The sequence below is a fragment of the Microtus pennsylvanicus genome, chromosome X (genome assembly GCF_037038515.1).
Source record: "Microtus pennsylvanicus isolate mMicPen1 chromosome X, mMicPen1.hap1, whole genome shotgun sequence".
Lineage (NCBI taxonomy): Eukaryota > Metazoa > Chordata > Mammalia > Rodentia > Cricetidae > Microtus > Microtus pennsylvanicus.
In genome coordinates, this window is record NC_134601.1 from 131511692 (window position 1) to 131535924 (window position 24233).

Below are 24233 nucleotides of genomic sequence, written 5' to 3' on the forward strand. Positions count from 1 at the left end.
GGGCATTGCATTGAATCTGTAGATTATTTTAGGTAAGACTGACACTTTTACTGTTCTACCTACCCAAGAGTATGGGAGATCTTTCCACTTTCTGGTGTCAAGAAAGGCTATCTTTTAGACATGACACAACCATTACAATCATGAACACGCAGCAACTGTAGTTTCATGTGCTGGCCTTCATAAGTCTGACCTTGTCAAGAAGTCATGGATAAAGAAGTTCTGGGGGCAGACTCCTCCCTTGAAACTGTTGGCGACTGAAGGAGAGTTGGTGAGTGCAAGTCATTGTCTTCAGCTGTGAACACATTGGTGAGCCCACCAGGCGTCAATGGACAGACCTACACCCATGGGCACATGGACTTTCTAACTAAACTCAGTACGTCATGAAACAAAATAAAAGACAGCAACATAGGAAAAACCTTGTAGGGAAGAGTAGGAGTTGAGAGGAATGGGAGAGATAAGAAAGAATGGGTGATGAGGGTAATTAGTAAGCATGCATGTGAAATTAACAAAGAACAAACTTAAATAATGAAAACATATTAATTCATAGGAAAACAAAACAGTACTGTGGGAGGCAAAGATAGGAGGGTTTTCTGGCTAACCAGTGGAGCTGAATCAGTAAACTATGAGTCCAGTTAAAGACCCTGTTTCAAAAGGCAAAGTAACCCAGGCATGGGGGCACAGTGCTTTAATCTCAACACTCAGGAGACAGAGGTAGGCAGATCTCTGTGAGTTCAAAGTCAGCCTTATCTATACAGGGAGTTCCAGGCCAGCAAGGGGTATATAAAGAGACCCTATCTCAAAACAATAAAGGTAAAAGGTAATTGATGGAAACTTCAGATGTGAACTTCTGGCCTAAATATACCTGTGAAGCACCACTCCTCCACACAAACACATAATAAAAAAATACATTATCTTCTGTGATAAGGAAGAACAAAGGATGTTTTATCTTTTATGAGGAAACACACACACACACAAATCTGTTAAAACCAATCAGACTGAGTGGCTGGGGAGAGATATGGACATCCTCACCACCCAGAGCAGTTTGCTCTGGGCAGGCAGAAAGAGGCATTGGGTGGTTGGGTACCATTATGATGAGAAACTACATGGTGGAGTATGGGAGGGAGAGAGATTCAGAGAGTGGTTCATGTCCTATAGAGAGATATGGATTTGAAGAACAGGCTGATATGGGAGGCCTGCTTGCCATTTGGGGACATGGTGTGGTCCAGTCCTGAGCTGCGCCAAGGGATTCGTCTGTATTTCTGGGTTCACAATCCTACTACAGTGGTGGTCTCTGTTGATGTTTGTGGTTCTATTACCACCAAAGGCCATGAGGTTGCCCAGAGTCTGAGCTGCCACATGTGGACACCACAGGATCCATCCTGATCTGAATGGCCCTGGCTTCTGCCCAGGGACATGAAGTCATCTGGCTTTTAGTTGTAGTTAGATGCCATGTCTGGGACTGTGGCACTGTGGCAGCCAGAGTCTGTGTGGATGCCCACGGTGTCTATTATCATGAGGGATCATGTGGATGCCTAGGGATTGGGCCTCCACCTGGGACCACCATGTTGAGGCCCTAGGGCCACCCTGTAGCTGGGTTGATACAGATCTGAGTACCCTGTGCTGTCACCTGGGGCCATGGCTTTATCATGGTTTCAGGGTGCTTCTAAATATAATGTCTGGGTCCATGAACCTACAAAGAGCCAGGGCCTGTGATGATGTCCATGGCTTGTGTCACCACCAAGGACCAAATGGATGCCCAGGTTCTGGGTCACGACTTGTGACCATGCTGGGGACTGAGGGACATGCAGCAGCTGGCACTGTGATAATCTGGGTGGCCAGCACTGCCACCAGTGACCATGGTGTCAACTGGACCGAGTTGATGTGGGGTGGGGCATGTCTAGGTCCATGAGCCCTATGGCAGCCAGGGTCTGTGTCGATGTCAGGGGTTCCCGTTATCACTAAAGGTAATGCAGACGCTTGGTGTATGGGCTGACACCAGAGGCCGTGTTGGTGCCCAAGGGTCATGTGGCTGCCAGGACCATGCACATGGGGTGTCCTGTGCTGACACCTGGAGCCATATTGATGCTCTGACCCAAATTGTAGCTAGAGGCCATTTCTGGGTCTCTGGCCCTGCTGCAGTCAGAGTCTATGTTGAGCTCTGTGGCTCCTGTTGCCATCATGGCCATGCTGCCGCTGGGCACATCTGGATCTGAGAGGTCTGTGCTACCACCCAGGGCCACGGTGACATCTGGCCCCAGCTGCTGCCGATCACCACATCTGGGTCCATGGTCCTGCAGCAGCTGGGATCTATGTGGATGTCTATAGCTTGTGTTGTCGGGGGGGCCATGCAAACCATGTGTTTAAGTACGAGGGCCCTGCTGAGCTGGCTCCACCCTTCTCTGGCCCAGAGTTACCTGTTCCTGCCTCACAAGAGAGCTAACTCTGAACTTCTGAAGCCCTAGGAAAATGGACCCTGATGACCTAGCACGAGAAAGCTGGCCCCACACACTTCAGAAAGCTAACCTCACTCCTTGCCACCATCCTGGGAGAGCTGGCTCTGCCTCTCACCTGAGAGGAGTGGTCCCAGTAGCCTGGACTGACAAACTCCATATGCCATCCAGGCATATTTCAAGGACTTTGAGTTGGCACACCCTAACATCTACCCCATCTATGATCTGCTGGAGTGTTTGAACGGACTGGCCCTGCGGAACCATAGCCAGATGCAGGATCTCCATGACAACAGCAGGATATTGGGGAGGAATGGTGGTGGGAGTCCGGTATTGATGGTGTACCAAAGCCAGAGGCCTTGAACCTGACCACCAATGGATTCCACAGTGAACATTTGCAAGTAAAACTGTTTGGACAAAAGGGTTTACTGTGTGATGCACAGCAGCTCCCAATGAATGGAGAAATGGGAAATATGGAGGAGCAGTGTTTTTCTTTTTCTTTTATTACTGTTATTGTTTGTTTTGCTCTTATTTTTATTCTTTTATAGCTTTCCTTGGGGGAGGCACTACAAGAGTGAGGGGCAGGTACGGAGGGACTGGGAGATGAGTGGGATTGGGTGCATGGTATGAAATTTCTAAAGAATCAATAAAAAAAATTTTAAAATGTGAGGAAGATTTTCTTCCTAATTATGTTCAGGTAATACTTGAAAGTATTTTATATTATTTTTAATAAAGCAAAACAATCTTAGGTGATAAATTCTAAATAGCAATTTGAATAGTATATAGATATGCAATACAGGCAGGAGAGATGGCTCAGTGGTTAAGAGCACTTGCTGCTCTTACAGAGGACCTGGGTTTAGTTCCTAGCACTCACATGGCAGCTCACAATTGTTCATAACTCAATTTCCAAAGGATCTGATGCCCTCTTCTGGTCTTTAAAGTCACTGGCACTCATGTGGTACATATATGTATGTGTGTGTGTAGACACATATATGTATATAAGGCAAATACTAATGTATTCTAAAATAATTCTAATTATAAATAATTATCTTTATATATAATATATATTATAATTATAAATAATTATAATAAGTTCTTAAAATGTAAATAGGGAATCACATTGTTTTTATATGTACCTAAAATTACATGTATATGGATATACATAGATACGTATTTTAAATGAAGTTATGCCACTTGGTAAGATAACGCTCTCCAAAGAGCCATATAATATCTAACAAAAACCCCAGAACCAGGCATGCAAAACTTCCTTTTTAGTTATTGGTCAAGGTGTACAAGAGACTCCCAAAACAATATACACTATTGTTATCCTTTTTTGTGTCCCAGAATTTGAAGGTACGATCCCATTGCTAAAGTCATCACACAGTTTGAACACAGGACTTGGGAGAATCAGGCAGAAACTGACCTGGAAGTCTTCCATGAGGATGAGCTTTTAAACTATTGGAAGGTGCCTCACTCATAATCTGCCAAGCAAGAGGAGCAATGAGCAGTCAAGCCCAGCTGGAAAGCCTGTGGACCACAACAAGGATTGAACTGGTGAGATTCACAATGGAGCAACAACGTCACTTTTATCTTCAGGATTCATTCAACACAAGCGAACTCATGCCTGGTACTCTGGTACTCATGGTTGGCTCAGACCAGAAAGGAGAACCTACTATCACTAGCTTCCTAAACTCATATAATTTCTGTTTTCTAAATGCTTATCCTCGTACAGCGTAGCTCTTACCTCTCATCAAAAAGCTTCTTTTTTAACAGATAGAAACTATTATAGTGATCCACAACTTGTCAAAATACAGAGAATTGATGTCTGTGGGGATTCCAACCCCAATTAATACATCTATGATGAAAACCCTACATCTAGGCAGCAGGCATCAGGCAGGAGGCATGGTAGCTGGAGTAGCAAGCTGAGAGATCATACCTTGAACCACAAGCCTGAAGCAGAGAGAGCAAGCTGGAAATGGCACAAGTCTTTAAACTCTCAAAGCGATGCCTCATAAGCCTTTCCAAATAGGACCACTAGCTGAGGTTCAAACATTTGAGCCTATAGGGGACACTTTCATCCAAACCATCACACTGCCACTATATTTTAGCATTTAAAGAAATATTTGCCATTTCAATAACTGATTGCTGAACTGGAGGAATGAAAAAGTGACATCAATGAGCACACACAATCTAGAATATAATCTTGAATCATGTTCCTATGAATGGCAGTGTGTCCAAGAATATAGTTGCAGCACAAATTGGACTTGCTGAGTGACAACAAAAGGACACACTTTAACAACATGGTAATGTATCAGCAAGGACTAGTTTTAGCTGTACTGTTGTAAATGTCAGATGTTACTAATAGAAGAGATCGGTGCAGGGTATACACATCAGGGCCCACAGGACTCACAAGGTGAGTCCACTCCATCTTGACTAGGGAGGTCAGAGAGTTCGAGCTTGTTTGCTCTTTCAAAGTTGTTGACAACTGGTGGCTACGAAACAAGAGGTCCTGACCTAGAGTGGTTAGTTAGTATTTTGAGTAAGAGGTGTATCAGTTCCATCTTGACCAAAGGTCAGAGATGTTCTGTTTATTCTTTTTATCGTATTGAAAAAGTCTGTTGCCCCCTCCTTCCCCTTTCAGAGCTGGGCATAAAAAAAAAAACATGTGGAAAATAAAAGGATGGTTCACTATTCACTGAACATCCCTCCCCTCCCGATGCTGTTCTGTTTGTCTCTTATTTCCCTCTTATCTCTATTCTTTTTTGCTTAATAATTCTAATCCTCACGCTCCTACCCGAGAACGAGTGAATCCACTCAAGACTAGTTCTCAGTCCTGTGATATCTTTACACCCTTTCTATAAATTGAATTGTATTTATGCTGTTGTGATAAAATATCATAAGCAAGGCACCTTATAGAAGGAAGAGTTTATTTGTAGGCGAAGTCCATAGTTGAGGGGAAGAATTGGCCGCAGTCCACCAGAGCATGAAACTGAGCTATCATATCTTCCGTTGCAAGCTGGAAGTGGAGTAAGCCTTTAACTCCCAAAGCCTGCCCACAGTGACATGCTTCCTCCAGAAAGGTCTCACCCTATAAGCATGCCATAGCATCATCCAGATATATCACCAACTGGAGGCCTCTCATTCTAACTACTACACTAATATTACATAAAATAAAACTATTGAAATTATCAAAGAAGAAAACCAAACAAGTGAAAAGTCAAAGAATTATTTTTTATGTCAGATCTATATCAAAAAATACTAGAAGCACTTTAGGCCAGGATGACAAACACGAAGTAGTAAAATAGGATGTAAAGGGCAGTGGTGAAGGTAAGCAGATACCAAACATTGCACAGGACTACCGATTGCAACCCTCTTCTCTATATGACTTCAAAGGCACTTGCTGCCCCTGTGGAGTGGTCCATGCTTGTAATGTCAACACTCGGGAGGATGAAGAGTCCAAGGTTGGTCTGGGCTACATAGTAAAACCATGTCTCTAAAAATCCTAATCAAATAAAAAGTTAAAAATAGAAGACAGTTGACCAGGCATGATGTGCTATCTCAGCATTCTAGAGGCAGAGACAGAAAAATCTCTATGAGTTCCAGAGACCATTCTAAAAAAAAATAAAAAAAAACCTGACAATTCCTGTGCAAGGCAAAGAATATAAACTTACTGATGTATTATAATGCATCAAGATATGATTTGTATTATAAAAATTTAACAAAAGGATAAATTGGAATACAGCTGTATTGAAGCAATGAATGTTTTTGAATATTCTTGAAATTATGTTACTGCTAAAGAAGTTAGGTTAAGAAGCCAATTTTACTCTCATTGTCTCACTGTTAGAAGCCTCATTAAGAGACCAAGTTACACGATTGTCACCCACATGCAGAGGGCCTAGATAAACCCCATGCAGGCTCTCTGACTGTTGGTCAGCTGTCTCTCTGGGTTCTCCCATCACTATCCCTCTGACTCCTACAATCCCTCCTCCCTTTCTTCCGCAAGACTCTTGGAGCTCAGTGCAGTGCTTGTCTGTGAATCTCTGCCTTTCCTTCCATCAGTTGCTTGATAGGTTATCTCTGATGGCAATTAGGGAAATCACCAATCTGCTTACAGTAGATGGCTGGTTCAGGCACCCTCTCCACTATTGCTAGGAATCTTAGTTGGGGGTCATCCTTGTGGGTTCCTTGGGGTTTCCCTGCAGCAGCTTTCTTCCTGACCTGGAAATGTCCCCCATAAAGATGTCTCTTTTGTTACCCTCCCCCTCCATTCTGCTTCCAATGTGCCTCTGGCACCCAGCCCACCCAACATGCTCCCTCTAGTTCCCATCCCTCCATCCCCTCCAATTCCAAACCCCAGTTTACCCCGAAGATCTTACTTCCCCTTCCCAGCGAAATCCATGCATACCTTGTTGGACCCTCCCTGTTATCTAGACTCGCTTGTAGGTTGGTTGTAGTGATATTTTGTTTATGTTTTAACAAATAGCTTGCCTGAAGATCAGAGTACAGAGAGCTAAGTCACTAGAGACCAGGGAATGGTGACACACACCTTTAATCCCAGAACTCGGGAGACAGAAGCAGAAGGTTCCCTGTTAGTTCAAGGCTACCCTGGGCTAGACAAGATTGAATCTGCCTAAAAGAGAAATAGAGCTCACACAAAGGTGATCCCAGCAGTAGGGAAGCAGAGAGAGAGAGATAAGGTAGAAATAGACAGGAATTCAGTGTCCTCTGAGATTTGGTGGAGACAGTTACAGTCTGAGGATTGCCCCTGCAGTCAGAGGCGAAGTCTGAGGAGACAATCTAAGCACAAGATCACCTCTTCGGTCTGAGCATTGGTAAAGGTAAACCGTCTCTCTAATGGCAAACTGCTCTGCTTATCTGATCTTCATCATTAACCTCTATATGTGACTCTGGTTTTTTTTATTAAGAAATAAAATTATTTCTTTAATAGAAACCAAGGAAATTGATAGATCTAAAGATCACAAAATAATTATGAACAGGGACCTATACAGCAGGTTCATAACAACCTATAGCATTGATTATATTATACCTTCTAGTGATCCTAGATTCAGCTGCTTTTTAAAATTCTGTGAGTACAAAGGCTTGTCTTGGAAAGTCATGTGACGTTCTACTTAAATTTCTGTTTTAATTTCAGATTAACCTTTCAGGCACAGTAAATGTGACCAGTAAGCGTATGATAGCCTAAAATCCTTTTGGAACTAGAAAGCAACGTGTGTCATGATTGGATACACATGAGAAATGCAACTCCAGCTTCCCCAACTCCCTAGGCTTTTCTAGCCAGCCAGCAGGGAGTTTTCCTGAAGCTAGGCTACCCCTCAATCCACCCTGACCCCAAACCCGCCTATTCACCTACAAGCTCCATGGAACCCTGAAACACAGCTTGCTCCAATACTGAGGGGAGCCTAAGAGATGAGTGAACAGCCACATGGTCATAGGACCTCCCCAGTGGGTCAAAACCCAGGGGCCCTTTCCCAACTTTCTCGGCTTTTCTAGCCTGCCAGCAGGGAGTTTTCCTGCAGCTAGGCTACCCCACAACCCACCCTGTGCCCAAACCTGCCTGTTCACCTGCGAGCTCAGTGGAACCCTTAAACACAGCTTGCTCCAGTACTGAGGGGGCCTAAGAGGTGAGTCAACAGCCACACGGCCAGACAGCAGGACGCCCCACTCTCTAGGACCTGTCCAGTGGGACAAAACCTAGGGAATCAACCTAACTCAGTATCCAGCAATACCACTCTTGGGAATATACCCAAAAGATGCTCAGTCATACTACAAAAGCCTTTGTTCAACTATGTTCATAGCAGCATTATTTGTAATAGCCAGAACCTGGAAACAACCTAGATGCCCCTCAACTGAAGAGTGGATAAAGAAAGTGTGGCACATTTACACATTAGAGTACTACTCAGTGGTAAAAAACAATGGCATCTTGAATTTTGCATGAAGATGGATGGAATTAGTAAACTATCCTAAATGAGGTAACCCAGACCCAAAATGATGAGTATGGTATGAGGTCACTCTTAAGTGTATACTAGCCATAAACAAAGGACATTGAGCCTATAGTTCATGATCCTAGAGAAGCTAAGTAATAAGGTACACCCAAAGAAAAACATATATAGACCCACTTGGAAATTGGAAACAGACAAGATCACCTGAGAAAAATGGGAGCATGGGGGTGGGGTGGGGTAGAAGTAAGGGGAGAAGGGGAAGAAGAGGAGAGAAGGGGGGGATTGAGGAGAACTTGAGGGAATGGGATAGTCGAGATGGAGGAAGGACAGATACGAGAAAAAGGAAAGAGATATCTTGATTGAGAGAGCCATTATGGGGTTAGCAAGAAACCTGGCTCTAGAAAAATTCCTAGAAATCCACAAGAATGACCCCAGCTAAGACTCTAAGTAATAGCGGAGAGGGTGCCTGAACTAGCCTTACCCTGTAATCAGACTGATAATTATCTTAAATATCACCATAGAACCTTTGTCCAACAACAGATGGAAACAGAGGTAGAGACCCACATTGGAGAAAGTGGGAATTTGGATTGGTGTTTTTTTTAAGTAATAATAATAAAAAAATTGGCTATGTCTGCCTAAAAGTAAAATGTGTAATATTGGTTATAGATGTTTTCAGTTTAAAAAAATGAAACTCCACAATGTGCATGGTATGTTGTTTTTATATATAAAATGTTGATAATTATTAGGCAGTTGAAGTAGGATGTTGGCTAGACAGCATAGCTCAGTGGCCTCCATCATGGGACTTCTGCTTACAGGCTCTTAATCCAGTCCAAAATATATAAACGAATCTTGGTTTCAGAAACTGGATAAATCAAGCTGTTGCAAAGAGTTTTGCTTGTATTTGACATCCATACACCAGCCCCACCAGCACGGATAGCATCTGGAAGTATTTAACATGGGAAATGGACAGTGTGGGACAGCCCCATGCAGTTTTCAAAGTCAGTACACCATCAGGTATGGTCAGTAGGCTGTGAAGTTTGAGTTCAAAGCACTTGCTGGCATTTGAAAATGCCCCACAGTGAATTTGCTTTCAGAAACAGAACAAAGCTTCCAGGAACAGTTTTGAAAAACAAATATCATTAATACACCCCCTCCAGTGTACACCTGCATTTCGAATTTTCTTCATTTTCACAAAATCAGTGTGCTCCATCCAATACTTATAAGCTTACACTCACAGTGCCCTAAGCCATTATTTTATTCTCAGTAGGGTGTTTTATGCCTAGATGAGTTATATGTAGGAAAAACCATTTTCACAGGAAAAAATAATCTTCAACATAGTCACAAAAACACATTTAGGAATTACTCATAAAAAGTATCACAGGTTTTCAATAGTTTACAAAAAAAAAGTTTCCTTCCTAGCCAGAAAAGCAGGTAGGTTAACTGTAGGTCTTTACCTCTTCCTCGGCTCCACCAAATCCAATCACACAGTTTCACCCCCCAGCTCTGTAACAGACTAGCTGCCATGGCATCCCTCCCTCCAATCCATCATCTAAAGTGGCTCACACAGATCTTCCTCTCCAAAGTTTCTTCCCACCACTCATCGTGTTAGCTCAGCCCCCAAATCCAGCAGGCATTCCCTGGGAACTGACCTGCTATTGGAGCCAGGGAAGAAACTAGGCTAAGGCTAAGTGCAGATTATGTCCCATCTCTCCTCTCCTCCACATCTAATTCCCCAGTCTCCTCCCCAGCTCTGTAGAGGAACAGTCCTCTACTGTGTTCTCTCCATCTGCTTCGCCCCCTTTTTCCACAGATCAATCATATCTTCTTCAACCTTCCTCCCCACTTATCCTGATATTCCTAAAGCCCAGCTCCAGCAGGCATTCCCTGGGAACCCTCCAGCCAAGCCTGCCAGAGAAGCAAGTAGGCCAGTGAAGCAGGTACATGAGTTTGAGATCTTCAGTCTCTCTCCTCTTCTCCAAATTCGATCCCTCAGTCTCATCCCCAGATCTGTAGCAGCCAACCTGTAGAGCCCTGTCTTCACATTGTGCCCTCATTTCAAAGGCACTAAACAGATCCTGGTGGAGCACCCCTTCTAGCCCACCATCATTTCTGTCTGCTCTTAATACCTAGAAATACTTTTTACCCCGAAATTGCAGTGGACATACCTGTCAGGATCCCAGAGGACTTTCCTTCCAGGCCACCTCACTCTCCTAAGAACCAGAGAGGGCAACAGAAATCAAGGAGCAAAACACTAAGACTAGACTAGATATCAGCACCGAGAATTGTAACCACCCCAAGCCCAGATGCCTAGACACTAATGTAAAAGCAGAGTCAATAACAGCCAGGACAATATGTCTCCATGAAAGAGCAACAACCCTACCACAGTAGGCCATGAGAAATTGAACATAGTTGAAAAACACGATAAAGGCATGGACTGGCCTTGTGGGAGACTAGTCTATTTGGATGCTCACCTTTCTAGACCTGAATGGAGCGGGGAGGTCCTTGGACTTCCCACAGTGCAGGAAACCCTGACTGCTCTTAGGACTGGAGAGGGAGGGGGAAAGGGAGTGGGGGGAGTGGGAGAAAAATGGGAGGGGGGAGCTGGAAATTTTTAATAAATAAATAAATTTAAAAAACAAGATAAAGATACAATATCTTCATGGATGAGGTACTTTATGATTCAGGTATTTAAAGAAGAAATGAATAAATCCCTTAAAGAAATTTATTAAAACACAAATTGTGGGAAACAATGAATAAAACCATTTAATACTTCAAAGTACAAATAGAATCAACAAAGAAAACCCAAACTGAAGGAAACCTGGAAATGAAAAACTTGGGAACTCAAACAGAAACCGCAGAGGCAAGCTACACCAACAGAATACAAGAAGAGATGGAAGAGAGAATCTCAAGCCTTGAAGATGCAACAGATGAAATAAATACCTCAGTCACAGAAATTTTAAATTTAAACAAACAAACAAACAGACTCCTGACACAAAACATCCAGGAAATCTGAGACACTATGAAAATATCAAGTATAAGAATAATAAGGGGAAAAGGATAACATTAATAGAGGAAGAGGAAGAAACCAATTCAAAAGCCCAGATATATTTTCAACAAAATGACAGATAAAATTGTCCTCACTTAAAGGAAGAGATGCCTATAAAGGTATAAGAAGTTTACAGAACACCAAATAGATTGGATCAGAAAAGAAATTTCTTTGGGATCATAATATTCAAAACACTAAATGTACAAAACACATAAAGAATATTAAATGCTGCAGGAGGAAAAGACCAAGTAACATATAAAGACTGATCTATTAGAATTATACCTGACATCTCAATGGAGACTCTAAAAGCCAGAAGGGCCTGCACAGATGTACTGCACACTCTAAAAGCTAACAAATGCCAGCCCAGACTACTATACTAAGCAAAACTTTCAAGCACAATAGATGGAGAAAATAATGCATTCTATGATTAAAAACAAATTTAAACAATATATCTTCAAATCCAGTCTTACAAAAGGCACTAGAAGGCAAACTCCAACCTAAAGAGCTTAACAACACCCAAGAAAATGCAGGAAATAATCTCAGGCCAGCAATGTCAAAATAAGGGAAACCACACACACACATACACACACACACACACACACACACACACACACACACAAACCACCAACAACAGCAATAATAGGAATTAGTAGCCATTGGTGATTGATATCTCTCAATAACAAAGATATAAATTGTCCAATAAAAAAATGAAGATTAAAAGAATGGATACAAAAAACAGGATTTAGTCTTCTGTTGCATCCAAGAAACAAACCTCAATATAAAGGCTAGAAATCACCTCAGGGTGAAACTATGAAATGAGATATTCCAAGCAAATGGACCTAAGAAGCAATCTGGTGTAGCCATTTTAATATCTGGAAAAAAAAACTAATCAGAAGAAATAGGGAAGGACACTACATATTCATTAAAGGATAATTACATCATGAGGATTTTTATAATATTACTAAATAATCAAATAAAACATTGCAATTCTTAACATCTATGCCTTAATCACAAGGGCACCTAAGTATATAAAAGAAACACTAGTACAGCTTAAATTATATATTGACCCTCACACACTGATAGTGGGAGACTTCAAAACCCCACTTTCACCAATAGACAGGTCATCTGGACAAAAAACCAAACAGAAATGCTGGAGCTAACTGATATTATAAAGAAAATGGACCTAGCATATATTTGCAAAACATTTCACCCAAACATAAAAGAATATGCCTTCTTCCAAGCACCTCCATAGAACTTTCTCTAAAATTCACACAAAGAAAAGCTCAACAGATACAAGAAAACTGAAATAATCCCCTGCAGTTTATCAGACCACGAAGGAATAAAACAGAATAACGACAACAGAAAGATTACAAACTCACGGAAACTGAACAAATCTCTACTGAATGAAAAATGAGTCAAGACAGAGATCAAGAAAGAAATTTAAAAAAAAGAAAGAAAGAAATTAAAGACTTTTTACAATTGGATGAAAATGAATGCACAACATGCCCAAACTTGTGGGGCACAATGAGGGCAGTTCTACTAGGCAAGTTCATAGCCTTCAGAGCACTATGCTCACACTAGTCTCCTCACAGAAGCAACTTACAAGCACACCGGAAAGCTCAAAAAGAAGAGAAGTAATATTGAAAAGAAGTATATGACAAGAAATAATTCAACTCAGGGATGAATTCAATAAAATAGAAACAAAGATATAACAAAAATATCAATGAAACAAAGAATTGTTTCTTTAAAAAAATCCAACATTGACAAACCTTTATGTAAATTAGCTAAAAGGAAGATAGATAATATTGAAATTAACACAATTAACGATGGAAAGGGGTTAGAACAGCAGATATTGAGGAAATCCAGATAATCATAAGGATATACTTTAAAAACCTGTATTTCACCAAACTGGTAAATCAAAAAGAAATAGGTCAGATAAATAATTTGAACAGACATATAATCGATACTTAGTGAATAGTAGCAGCTATTAAAAGCCCCGAGCCAAAAAAGCCCAGACCCTGTGGTTTTAGTGCAGAATTCTACCAGATTTTCAAAGAAGAGTTAACCATAATACTCAAATTATTCCACAAAATAGAAATAGAAGGAACACTGTTGCCAACTATGATTTCCAAGGCCACAGTTATCTTGATATCCAAGATCTAACAAAGAAAGAGAATTACAGACTCATTTTCCTTATGAGCATAGATGAAATTTTTTTCAATAAAATACTTGCAAAAAGAATCTAAAAAACACAAAAACATGATTCAATATGATCAAGTAGGTTTCATCTCAGTTATGCAGGGATGGTTCAATATATGTACACCAATAAATATAATACACCATAAAAACAATCTAAAAGACAAAAAACATATGATCATCTCATTAGATGCAGAAAATGCCTTTGACAAAATCCAATGCCACTTCATGATAAAAGTCCTGGAGAGATTAGGAATACAAGAGACATGCCTCAACATAATAAAAGCAGTTTACAGTAACTTAAATGGAGAGAAACTCAAAAAAATTCCACTAAAATTGGGAATAAGGCAAGACTGTCCACTCTTCCATACCTAATCATTAAGCCTTTGAAGTTCTAGCTGGAGCAATAAGACAACTGAAGGAGACCAATAGCATAGAAATTGGTAAGGAAGAAGTGAAAGTATCTTTATTTGCAGATGATATGATAGTATATATAAGTGATTCCAAAAATTCTTAAGAGTAGGCCACATGTCCAGCAGTAGATAGCCAACAGAAAATGAACTTGATGAAATCATTGGAGGTTTCTTATCTCACAATGTTGTCTCGGGATTTTTCTAAAATAATTACTTTTTTCTCTTTTTCTAACCATACAGATCCTTTGCATGTATATGATGGCTTCAAGTGTCACACTTTTATGGGATTTCTGAGTGTAAGAACGAATGGGTCTCTGTGTTTATATTTTTCTTGTGCATTTTCTTGGGCTCTTTTCCTTCTGTTTGCTTGGATTTTTGTCCTATTCCAATGTGTTTGGTTTTTGTTTTATCTTATTATATCATATTGCATTTTCATCCCTTAGAAGAATTTGTTTTGTGATGAGAAACAGAAAAAGAGTGGATCCAAATTGTAGGGGAGGTGGAGAGGCACTGTGAAGTGTAGAAGGAGGGTGTGACGGCTATTCTTGGTTGTCAACTTGACTACATCTGGAATGAACTACAATCCAGAAACAGAGGGCATACTTGTGAGAGATTTTTTGCTTGGTTTGAAGTGGGGAACCCACTTCTAGTTGGTTAGGGTTAGGGGTTAGAGTAGGAACTTTTGAGGTAGCACCTTTGAGATAGGAAGATAAACACTGTTGATATGGATTTTGAAGGAAGACATATCTTTAATCTGGATCTTGAGGCAGAAGACACATCTTCAATCTGGGCCATATATTCTGCTGGAAGTCTACAAAGGACACAGGAGAAAGAAGCATTTGCTTTTTACCTACTTGTCATCACCTTGCTAGCAGTTCATTTCTTCACTGGCTTCAGAACCTAGTTCCTCAGGATTCCAGCATCTACTGAAGACCAGCTGAGACTTTCAACCTTGTGGACTGAGAAACTCCTGGATTCTTTGACTTTTTTGTTCACAGTCAGCCATTGTTGGATTGCTGAACTGCAGCCTGTAAGTCATTCTAATAAATCCTTGGTGTGTGTGTGTGTGTGTGTGTGTGTGTGTGTGTGTGTGTGTGTGAGAGAGAGAGAGAGAGAGAGAGAGAGAGAGAGAGAGAGAGAGAAATTCATTCTCTTAAGCAAGATACACTATATGACAAAAATAATCCATTTTCCAGAAACGAAAACAAAATGGGTTTGCATAATCTCCCAGCTCTTTTTCCCCCTGACCATTTATCCAAGTTAGAATCTTCGAGGAGCTAAGTCCCTTTCTGAGGCCACCTGAATTAATTGAACTGGCTTTTAAAGCTGTGTGCCAGGAGAAAGGTGAGGGAAATAATGCCATGTTATCAGATATCTGTTGAAAAGTGTAATTAATCAAGAAAGTGGAATATAATAATCAACAGGAGGAGGCACTCCTGCCAACAGGTCAAGAATTCAATCTGCCAGGCTGGCTCACACTTGCTGAAATTTATCCGTTCATAACTGGTAAGCTTAAGTAGGAACCATGAATTGAAAATAAAATTTACTTTGGGTCTTAAATTTAAAGCTTTAATTTATTTTGGGCCGATATCCATCACTGATGAGAGATAGGCCTCCAATCTCATCTTCCTGAATGCAATTAGTAAATCATCCAAGAGCTGTTCATTGGTACAATGTTATTTCTGGATCGAAAAAGTCAGTTTTGGTGTTTTATGATATAGCAGGTGACTGCCATTACCAAAAGAGAAGGGAAGACTTTGAGTAAGAAATGATAAAATTTTAAGGTGATTGCTTGCCAGTTTTCTTAAGTTAATCAGTACCCAATGCACACATGAGTCAAACTATCATAGCATGCCTCAAAAATATGTACAAATATTATGTCAGTCAAAAAAATAAAAAAGTACAGTTCACTTCTGGATCAGAAATTATGGCTTCAATTAGGAGCAAGTACTTGTGATCTCAGCAATTCAGAAAGCTGAGGCAAGAGGATTGCTTAAGCCCAGTTTGAAGTCAGCCTGAGCAACATAGGGCCACACCTCCTAGAAAAAGAATATGAGTGTGACAGTAATACAAGGCCTTTCTTATGGGCATCTGCAGGTAATGTATAAAGTCTGGCCAGTACTGAGGACGGTTTTGTTTTCATAGTCTAGAACCCAACAGAGGGATTTATACATGCAGTGGAGTCTGAGGAAGAATTTTGTTGGTTGAGCTTATGTCTTCATTCAGTTCTGCACAGTTCTTGGGCAAGTTGAAATACGTAACCTGCAACAGGAAATATCAACTTAAAGTGAGGCCCAGCTAATCGTCATTTGCGAATTACTAATTCCTAAGTAAACCAGGAGCTTCTCCTCAGTAGCAAAGTCAAGGTGTTGTAGAAGCGGAGGGGGTAGCACACATGCAAGTGTCATGTAGGGATAGCTAAATGCTCTTGTCAGTTCATTTGACCTATCCAAAAATATCCATTTTAAGCCGGAAAATCATTAGCCTCTAAGGGTCAGATTCTGAGCATGCATTAGCAAATTAAAAATTGCTTTTATAAGTCCAAAAGTAAATGTCATTCCAGAGATTGCTTCTCATCGCATGCTGTTTCCCTTTTATTAAAGAGCTCTAATAGACAAGAGCCATAGCTTACATCTTCAGCTATGGAGACTTATTCTGCTAATAATACTTAGAGGCTTTAAACTCTAATATGTTCATCAGAGGCAGAAAATAAATATACTTCTCACTAGCACAGTGCCTTCCTTTCCATGACTGAGGTGACCCCTCAGGAATTTACGCAACTGTGAGAATTTTATCATATATCTTGTTGCAGACTGTTTGTGTCTACCTATTTCTCATCCCCCAAGAGGATAGCATTTAAAAGCAGTGCCTGTGGGAGGTAATCAGGTACAACGGGACCTTTAAAGGTAATGTCTCACCCCCTGATGCAATCACTGCCTTTATAGTAAGACGGAAAACAGCATGCCAGTTTGTTTTTCTAAGATGAAGTGTAGGAAGAGGCCAGAGTGCTCTACTATACAGTAGTGAGGGAACATCTTGCAAGTGGCTGTCAGTGAGGAAGGAACAAATTCTTCCAAGACACTGCATCTTAATCTTGACCTTCTAGCTTCCAAACTGTGAAAGGAAAACACTTGTCAAAGTACCACAAAATGCTGGAGTTTGTGTTAGAGGCCTGAACTAAGACACACTTAAGTATAATACTAAATAATAGATGAAAAAGAAAAAAAAATAATTAACCCACTTTTCTTTTCATTGCAAACCACTAGCAGTAAATTCAGCTTGTACACAGCTACCACTACAATCCTTGGAGATTCTTCCTGCAATGGAAAGAGAGCAGGAGCTGCTTCAGCCTGGGGTCTGCTATCTAACCCACGTTCTGTCTGGCTTACCAAAAGCTTTGTCTTCCCACGTGACAGAGGAATGTCACATGCTAATAATTTTGACTTACCCAAATGCTAACCTATGATGGGGGTAATCAACTGTCCTTAGATTGAGTATGAGACCTATTCCGTGAGGAGGGGGGCAACCCATGCCTGGTATAGTAAGCCTGACTAACCACCCAGATTTGGGGAGGTTGTAGGCTGAGACGGGGAACATATTACTGCTGATTAAACTGGTATACCATCTAACTGCCTTCTAAATACCTTTGCTTATATCCGTAGACAAGGCTGCCCCAGCCTTAATCAGAGAAACCTGTCTTTGCACTGAATGATGGTGAATGTAGAGTGCAGTTCAGAATGCAGAGAATAAGCAATAGCTATGGTGCTAGTCCTAAACAAGACATTTGTGCCACCCTCTTGAAGGCTCTGCAAAAGTGCAGAAGAGGAAGTTGAATATAAAAGCAGGAGGATAGGGAGAAGGACTACAAAATGTCATTCTATTGCAGTCATTAATCCAGAGCCACAGTAGTCACCTTTACTGGGTTCACACAAGACCAGCCCTATTAACAGTAAAGCAAGGAAGGAGGTGAGTCTCATAGTGCCCCAACTTCTTACCTTTTAACTATTGGCTCTTGATAGATTTGGAGAGAGGAGAAGCCAAGGTCTTTAACTTTGTTCCCATTTCTGAGCCCACTTGGCTCAAATGGAGGTATGCCACATAGAAAGCCGGGGCTAAAAACGAATTTAATAGACATGCTCTTGACAGAGACATATGTAGGGAGGAGATGGTAGATAGGGATGTGGCAAGCACTTTTCTGCCTGAGTTATCTCCCCAACACTCTTCCCTGAGGATCAAACTCAGAACATCACTTGGCTAAGCAAGTGCTTCACCACTGAACTACATCCTTAGACCCCAGCCCCATGAATATTCCCAAAACAAGTGAAATCTCCATATGGAAAAGATAACTGCTCTTCTCTGTTTATTTTATTAGATGACCCTTATCAGATGAATGTATAAAAATATAGCATGTTCACAATGGAAAACTACTGAGCCATAAAAATGAATGACGTGCTGTCACAACAACATAGACACAGCCAGAAAAATGTTACATTGAGTGAAAAAACTGAGATGCTGAAAAACGAATGTGTATTCAGTAAAGAAATCAATAAAGTTGTAGATAAAAGAACAGCAGTTACTAGAGGTAAGAAAATCTTAAAAATGGAAGCAATTAAGAGGGATTCAAATCAGGTGGCAGAGTGAGGAAAAAACTTGGAGAAACAACTGAAATTGGGAGAGTTTTAGGTGCAAGGTGAAAACCAAGTGCAATGGAAACTCCATGGGATCTACGACGGTAACCCTAGCAACGACTTTTAGCCGTGGGGAGAATGGAGCCTTAACTGGCCATCTTCTGCAATTAGGAAAGGCTTCAAGTGGAGGAACATCAACCCAGACACAAAACTTTCAACCTACAGTTTGTCCTGTCTCCAGAATATGGGACCAGAGTCTACCAGAATCGTCATTAAAGGGATTTCATCCAGCAGCTCATGGGAGGAAGCAGATAGAGTCCCACAGCCAAATATTGGAGAGTCTGGGAGTCCTTCAGAGAAGGGTCAGGAAAGATTGAAGGAACCGGAGCAGTCAGGAACAACACAAAAACACAGCCCATAGAATCAACTGATTGGGACTCAAGGGGGCTTGCAGAAATCAGAGAGAATGTAGGGGTCTGACCTCGGTCCTCTGCATATATGTTATGACTGAGCAGTTTGGTGTTCTTGTGGGATTGCTAACAGTGGGAATGGAGTGTCTCTGCCTCTTCTGCCTGTCTGAGGAACCCTTTTCCTCCTGCTGGGTTGTCTCATCCAGCCCTGATGTGATGGTTTATGCCTGGTCTTATTGTAGCTTGTTATGCCGTGTTTGGTTGATGTCCCTTGGAGGCCTGCTCTTCTCTGAGGGGAGGTAGAGGAGATGGTGGATCTGAGGGAGAGGAGAGGGAGGGGAAACTGCAGTCAAAATATGATGAGAGAATAATAAAATAAAAATTTTAAAATAGGGATTCTAAAGAATTTTATTAGTCCTTTGAGGATGCTAGCAGCTTTTGATCATATTCACCCTCCTTAAGAGGGATCTTTTGAGGACAAGGAGGGGTGCTATAGCGAGAGGGGTCAAGAGTAATAGAGAGGATGTATTGACATAATACATAGAGATATCATAATGAATCCCATTTAATTTATACAACTAATATAGGTTAATAATTCTTTTTAAAAGAACCACTCAGAATTGGAGAGAGAGTTCTGTAAGCAAAAGTGCTTACTGTACAAGCTTGATGGCATGAGTTCAATCCCCAGAGTCCATGGTAGAAATAGAGAACTAAGGACTAGGCTAGACTCAGAGGACACATGGCACACATTTAACTACTTCAACAATCTCTGTACACTTAACCTGCAAACTGCATCCTGGCCCCTATTGATCCAGGGTCCGGGCCATCCCTACACCTCCAGACTATAGGCCAGTGTGCACAGCTACAAACAACAGCCTAGCATCTGTGGTCCCAGGCTTTGGACAATCACCTACAGATGCAGGCTCCATACTCGTCTAGGCATAGGGCTGGCTATAATCTCTAGTGTTATACATGGTTCAGGTCTATCCCATTGGCCCTTATTCTAGGCCAACTCCCACAGACTGAGGTTCTAGGACCATTCATAAAAGTACAGGTTCCAGTCCAGACTCTGTAGGCCTTAGGCTAAGGCTATTTTAAAAAACTTGGGCTTCAGAATCCTTCTAGTGCCTAGTTAGCCCATGAATCAACACAAGACAACTTGCCCAGAATTTAGGCTTAGTAGTTCTACTTCTAGGGCACATCGTGTACACATGTGTGATAGTTGATATATGCACATATACATTTTTGAATTTAAGATTATTTTAGTGTGTCATTTCCAAGGCTTTTTTTTTGGTTATTTGGTTTTTTGAGACTGGGTTTCTCTGTGCAACTGCCCTGGCTGTCCTGGAATATGCCTGTTTCTGTCTCCAGATTGTTTCCAAGTTTTTAACAAAAAAAATAGAGATAAATCTTTTTTAAAGTAATTATTGGTTTAAAGAGAATTCTCAAGTATAGCTCTTCTCTTCGCTCAATGCCTCAGCTTTCACCTATTATTAACATCTGGCTACTGAGCAATCCAGTTGTTACAGTTTATGAGTCTACTGATGCTTTAGTAATGTTGGTGGTTTACATCAAAATTTATATTGGTTCATCTAGTCCTCCTATGGGGCTTGATAGATATATAGCATGTACCTACTATTATAGCACAATACAGTTTAATTGCCCTAAATTCCCTTATACAATATGTATTAATATTTCCCATTTTTCTCACTTCTTTTGCAATCATTTTTCCAATCTTTATAGTTTTGCCTTGTTCCCTTGGTCATATGGTCTATGTGGCTGGGTTTTGCCTGTGTGTGGTAGGCATGTCCATGTATTCAAACATGTGGGTACACACGTGCACACAAACATAGGGAAGCTCACAGTATTCAGAAATTTTTTTAGATCACTATACCTTACTCACCGAGTTAAGTTCTCTCAGTGAACCCACAGCCCACTAATGTAGACTATTTTAGCTACCCAGCTTACTCTGGGGATTCTGTTTCTACCATTTGAGTTCTGGAATTACAGGCAGGCCACCACTTCCATCTGACATTTACATGGATTTTGTAGATTTGAACTAAAGGTGTTTTGTATGTGTATGGAGAGTGTTTTATCCACTGAGCTGTCTCCAGCCCTTAGTATATAAGATTTTTAAATCTGTATTGGTTCATTGAGAATTTTATAAAATGTGTTTTGAACATAAACATCCTTTCCCCAACTCTTCCACTGGAACCTCCCTCCCTCACACAACTTTGTGTTCTCTTTTTCACCTATTAAGTCCAATGTATGCTGCCCATATATTCTTGGATGTGTGGCCTTCCAACTGGAGCATGGTTAGCTTACCAGTGTTAACAATCTTAAAGAAATCTGACTCTCCTCCGAGAAGCTATCAATTGCTGTATACAGACCTTTAAGGCTTTCCTTTTTTTTTTTCTTAGAGAAAGACAGAATCTCATAAGCTGGCCTGAATCTGTGTAGCTCCAGCTGTTTTCAGATTCATAGAAATATTCTTGCCTCTGAGTGCTGGGATCACAGGTGTGTACTACCGCAAAGTTATTCATGCTTGATTCTATTACAATCTGCATTCAAGGTTCCCTCATGCTTTTCCATGGCTTGATAGCTTTTCATGAATCAATATTGTTTCATTATGTATATGGCCCAGAATTTATCCATTCTTCTATTAAAGAACATCTTAGTTGTTTCCAAGTTTTAGCAATTTTATATATGTCATAAACATTCATGTGCAAGTTCTTATTTGAACATAAGTTGTCAACTCATTTAAATAAATATCATGGAGTATGACTGTCATATTGTTATGAGACTATGGTTTAATTTTGTAATAAACTGCCAGTCTATCTGCCAAAGCAGCTGTACCATTTCATCTTCCTACAAACAATTAACTGTCATACGCCTACATAGCATTACCCTTGCTTGATGTTTTATTTAGGGTTTTATCCATTTATACTGGTGTCAAGTAGAGAGTCACAAAAGTCAAATATGATATAATTATATAAATATTCATAATTCGCCAAAGAAAGTGCAACAGTGGTGGGGATATGGCTCAATCATTAAACTGTTTGCCTTGTAAGCATGAGAACATGAATTAAATCTCTAGCATAAACAAAAAAAGCAAGGAGGTGGGCACTTATAATTTTATTGCTAGGTAGGCAAAGACCATGGGATCCATGAGGATTACTGGTCAGGCAACCTAGCCAGTTCTTTGTGAGAGACTCTCTCAAAAGACAAGGTAGATGGCATCAGAAGAATGACAAGAAAGTTTGACCTCTGAACACCATATTTAGACACAGACTCATGAACATGTATGCATTTATAGTGTATGCACAGGAACATGTACACAAACACAAACACACATACTCAAAATGATTAGTAGTTACTCGGAGCTGTGGTAAAGGAGGAACTAGGATTCACTGGTAATGCTCATGAAATTTCTTTTTACAGCGAAACTGGACTGTAGTGGCATTTTCATACCTTTGGGTATTCAAAACTATCTGAATTAAAGTAAAATGGTGCCTTTAATGGTGCATCAATTAAAGTTCATTTGAATTGGGGCTAATACCTCTCTCACCCATACCACAGTACTCAGATGAAATATTATTTTACATGCTTTATCACCGAAATACTTGGTGTAACTGAAGATAGATGATTTAGCACCCAATAACTTGGGGGAACTGAAGATAAAGTTTTCCTGATTCTCCAGAATTAGATGTCATATAAATGTATGATATAAGATAAATGCCACTCTGGCCAGGGAAGCAAGTAGGCAGACTATAGATCTTCATCTTTCCTTCTGCTCCTCCAAATCCAAAAGCCCAGTATTATCTTTAGATAATTTAGATACCTGATGCAGCCTCGTGTTTTCTCTTGCTCCTATCTCCTGTGCACCACGCAGATCTTTTCCTCTGAACTTCCTGCCCCATTGCTTTCTCCCAGCCTCCAACTCCAGGAGGCATCCTATGGGAACCCACAGACTACTAACAAGGGGAGCAAGTAGGCAACTGCAGATCTTCACCTCTCCTCCATTCCTCTGCGTCCAGTACTCTATTCTCCTCCCCAAGTCTAAAGCAGACCTTCTGCTTGGACTCTCCTTACTCTGGTCCCATTCCAGAACCCGGTGGAATGCCATGCTTTTCTCCCTCCAGTTAATCCCCTCACACACCCTCAGACCACCCTCATTCCTAACTCTCAGGCCCCAACATCCAGAAACACATTTTACCTGGAACACATCCTCCCATGCCCACACATATCAGGATCTCAGAAGAATTTCCTACCAGACAATAAACAGCCACCACACTCTCCTAAGAATCAGAGATGGCAACAGAAACCAAAGAACAAAACACCCACCCAAAAAACACATGCCCAGATATCAGCAACTAGAATTAAATCAATAAAATAGAAACAAACAAAAACAAGACAAAGAATCAATGAAATAAACAATAGTTTCTTTGAGAAAACCAGTTTTCTTGATTTAACTACAAGACAGAAAGGGAGAATATCCAAATTAACAAAATTAGAAAGGGGGCAAAACAAGACACCATTGCAATCCAGAGAGTCATAAGGACATACTTTAAAAAGTAGTAAAAGACAAGATCTCCTGAGTAAATTGGGAGCATGGAGACCATGAGAGAGGGTTGAAGGAAAAGGGAGAGGAAGGGAGGGGAGCAGAGAAAAATGTAGAGCTCAATAAGATCAATTAAAAGAAGTTGTGCTCCACAAGATTGTAAAATCTAAAAGAAATAGATAATTATCACAATGCATAATGCTTATCAAAGTTTAATCAATACCAGATTGGCAATTTGAACAGACCTATAACACCTAATGAAATAGAAACAGTCATTACAAATCTCCCAACCAACCAACCAAACACGGGCCAGATGGTTTTACTGAAGAATTCTACCAGACTTTCAAAGAAGAACTAATGAAAATACTCCTCCTCAAACTATCTTGTAAAATAGAAACAGAAGGAATATCGCCAAATTAATTTTATAAATCCACAGTTACCCTGATATTCACATAAGGCCAAACAAGAAAATACAACCCCCTTTCCCTTATGAACACAGATGAAAATAAACTCAATAAAATACTTGCAAACTGAATCCAAGAACACATCAGAAAGATCATACACCATGATTG

The 24233-nt window shown here is 40.7% G+C and overlaps 1 protein-coding gene across 1 annotated transcript in view; it reads right to left on the reverse strand.

Annotated features, from left to right (window-relative positions):
* Nucleotides 1-3911: 3911 nt before the first annotated feature.
* The window catches only part of Bmp15 (bone morphogenetic protein 15), a 33283-nt gene continuing 12961 nt past the window's right edge, over nucleotides 3912-24233 (reverse strand). Inside the window, exon 3 of the mRNA XM_075958233.1 lies at nucleotides 3912-3974. Within this exon, the coding sequence (XP_075814348.1) occupies nucleotides 3956-3974 (19 nt within the window). The 3' untranslated portion in view covers nucleotides 3912-3955. The remainder of the gene's footprint in view (nucleotides 3975-24233) is intronic.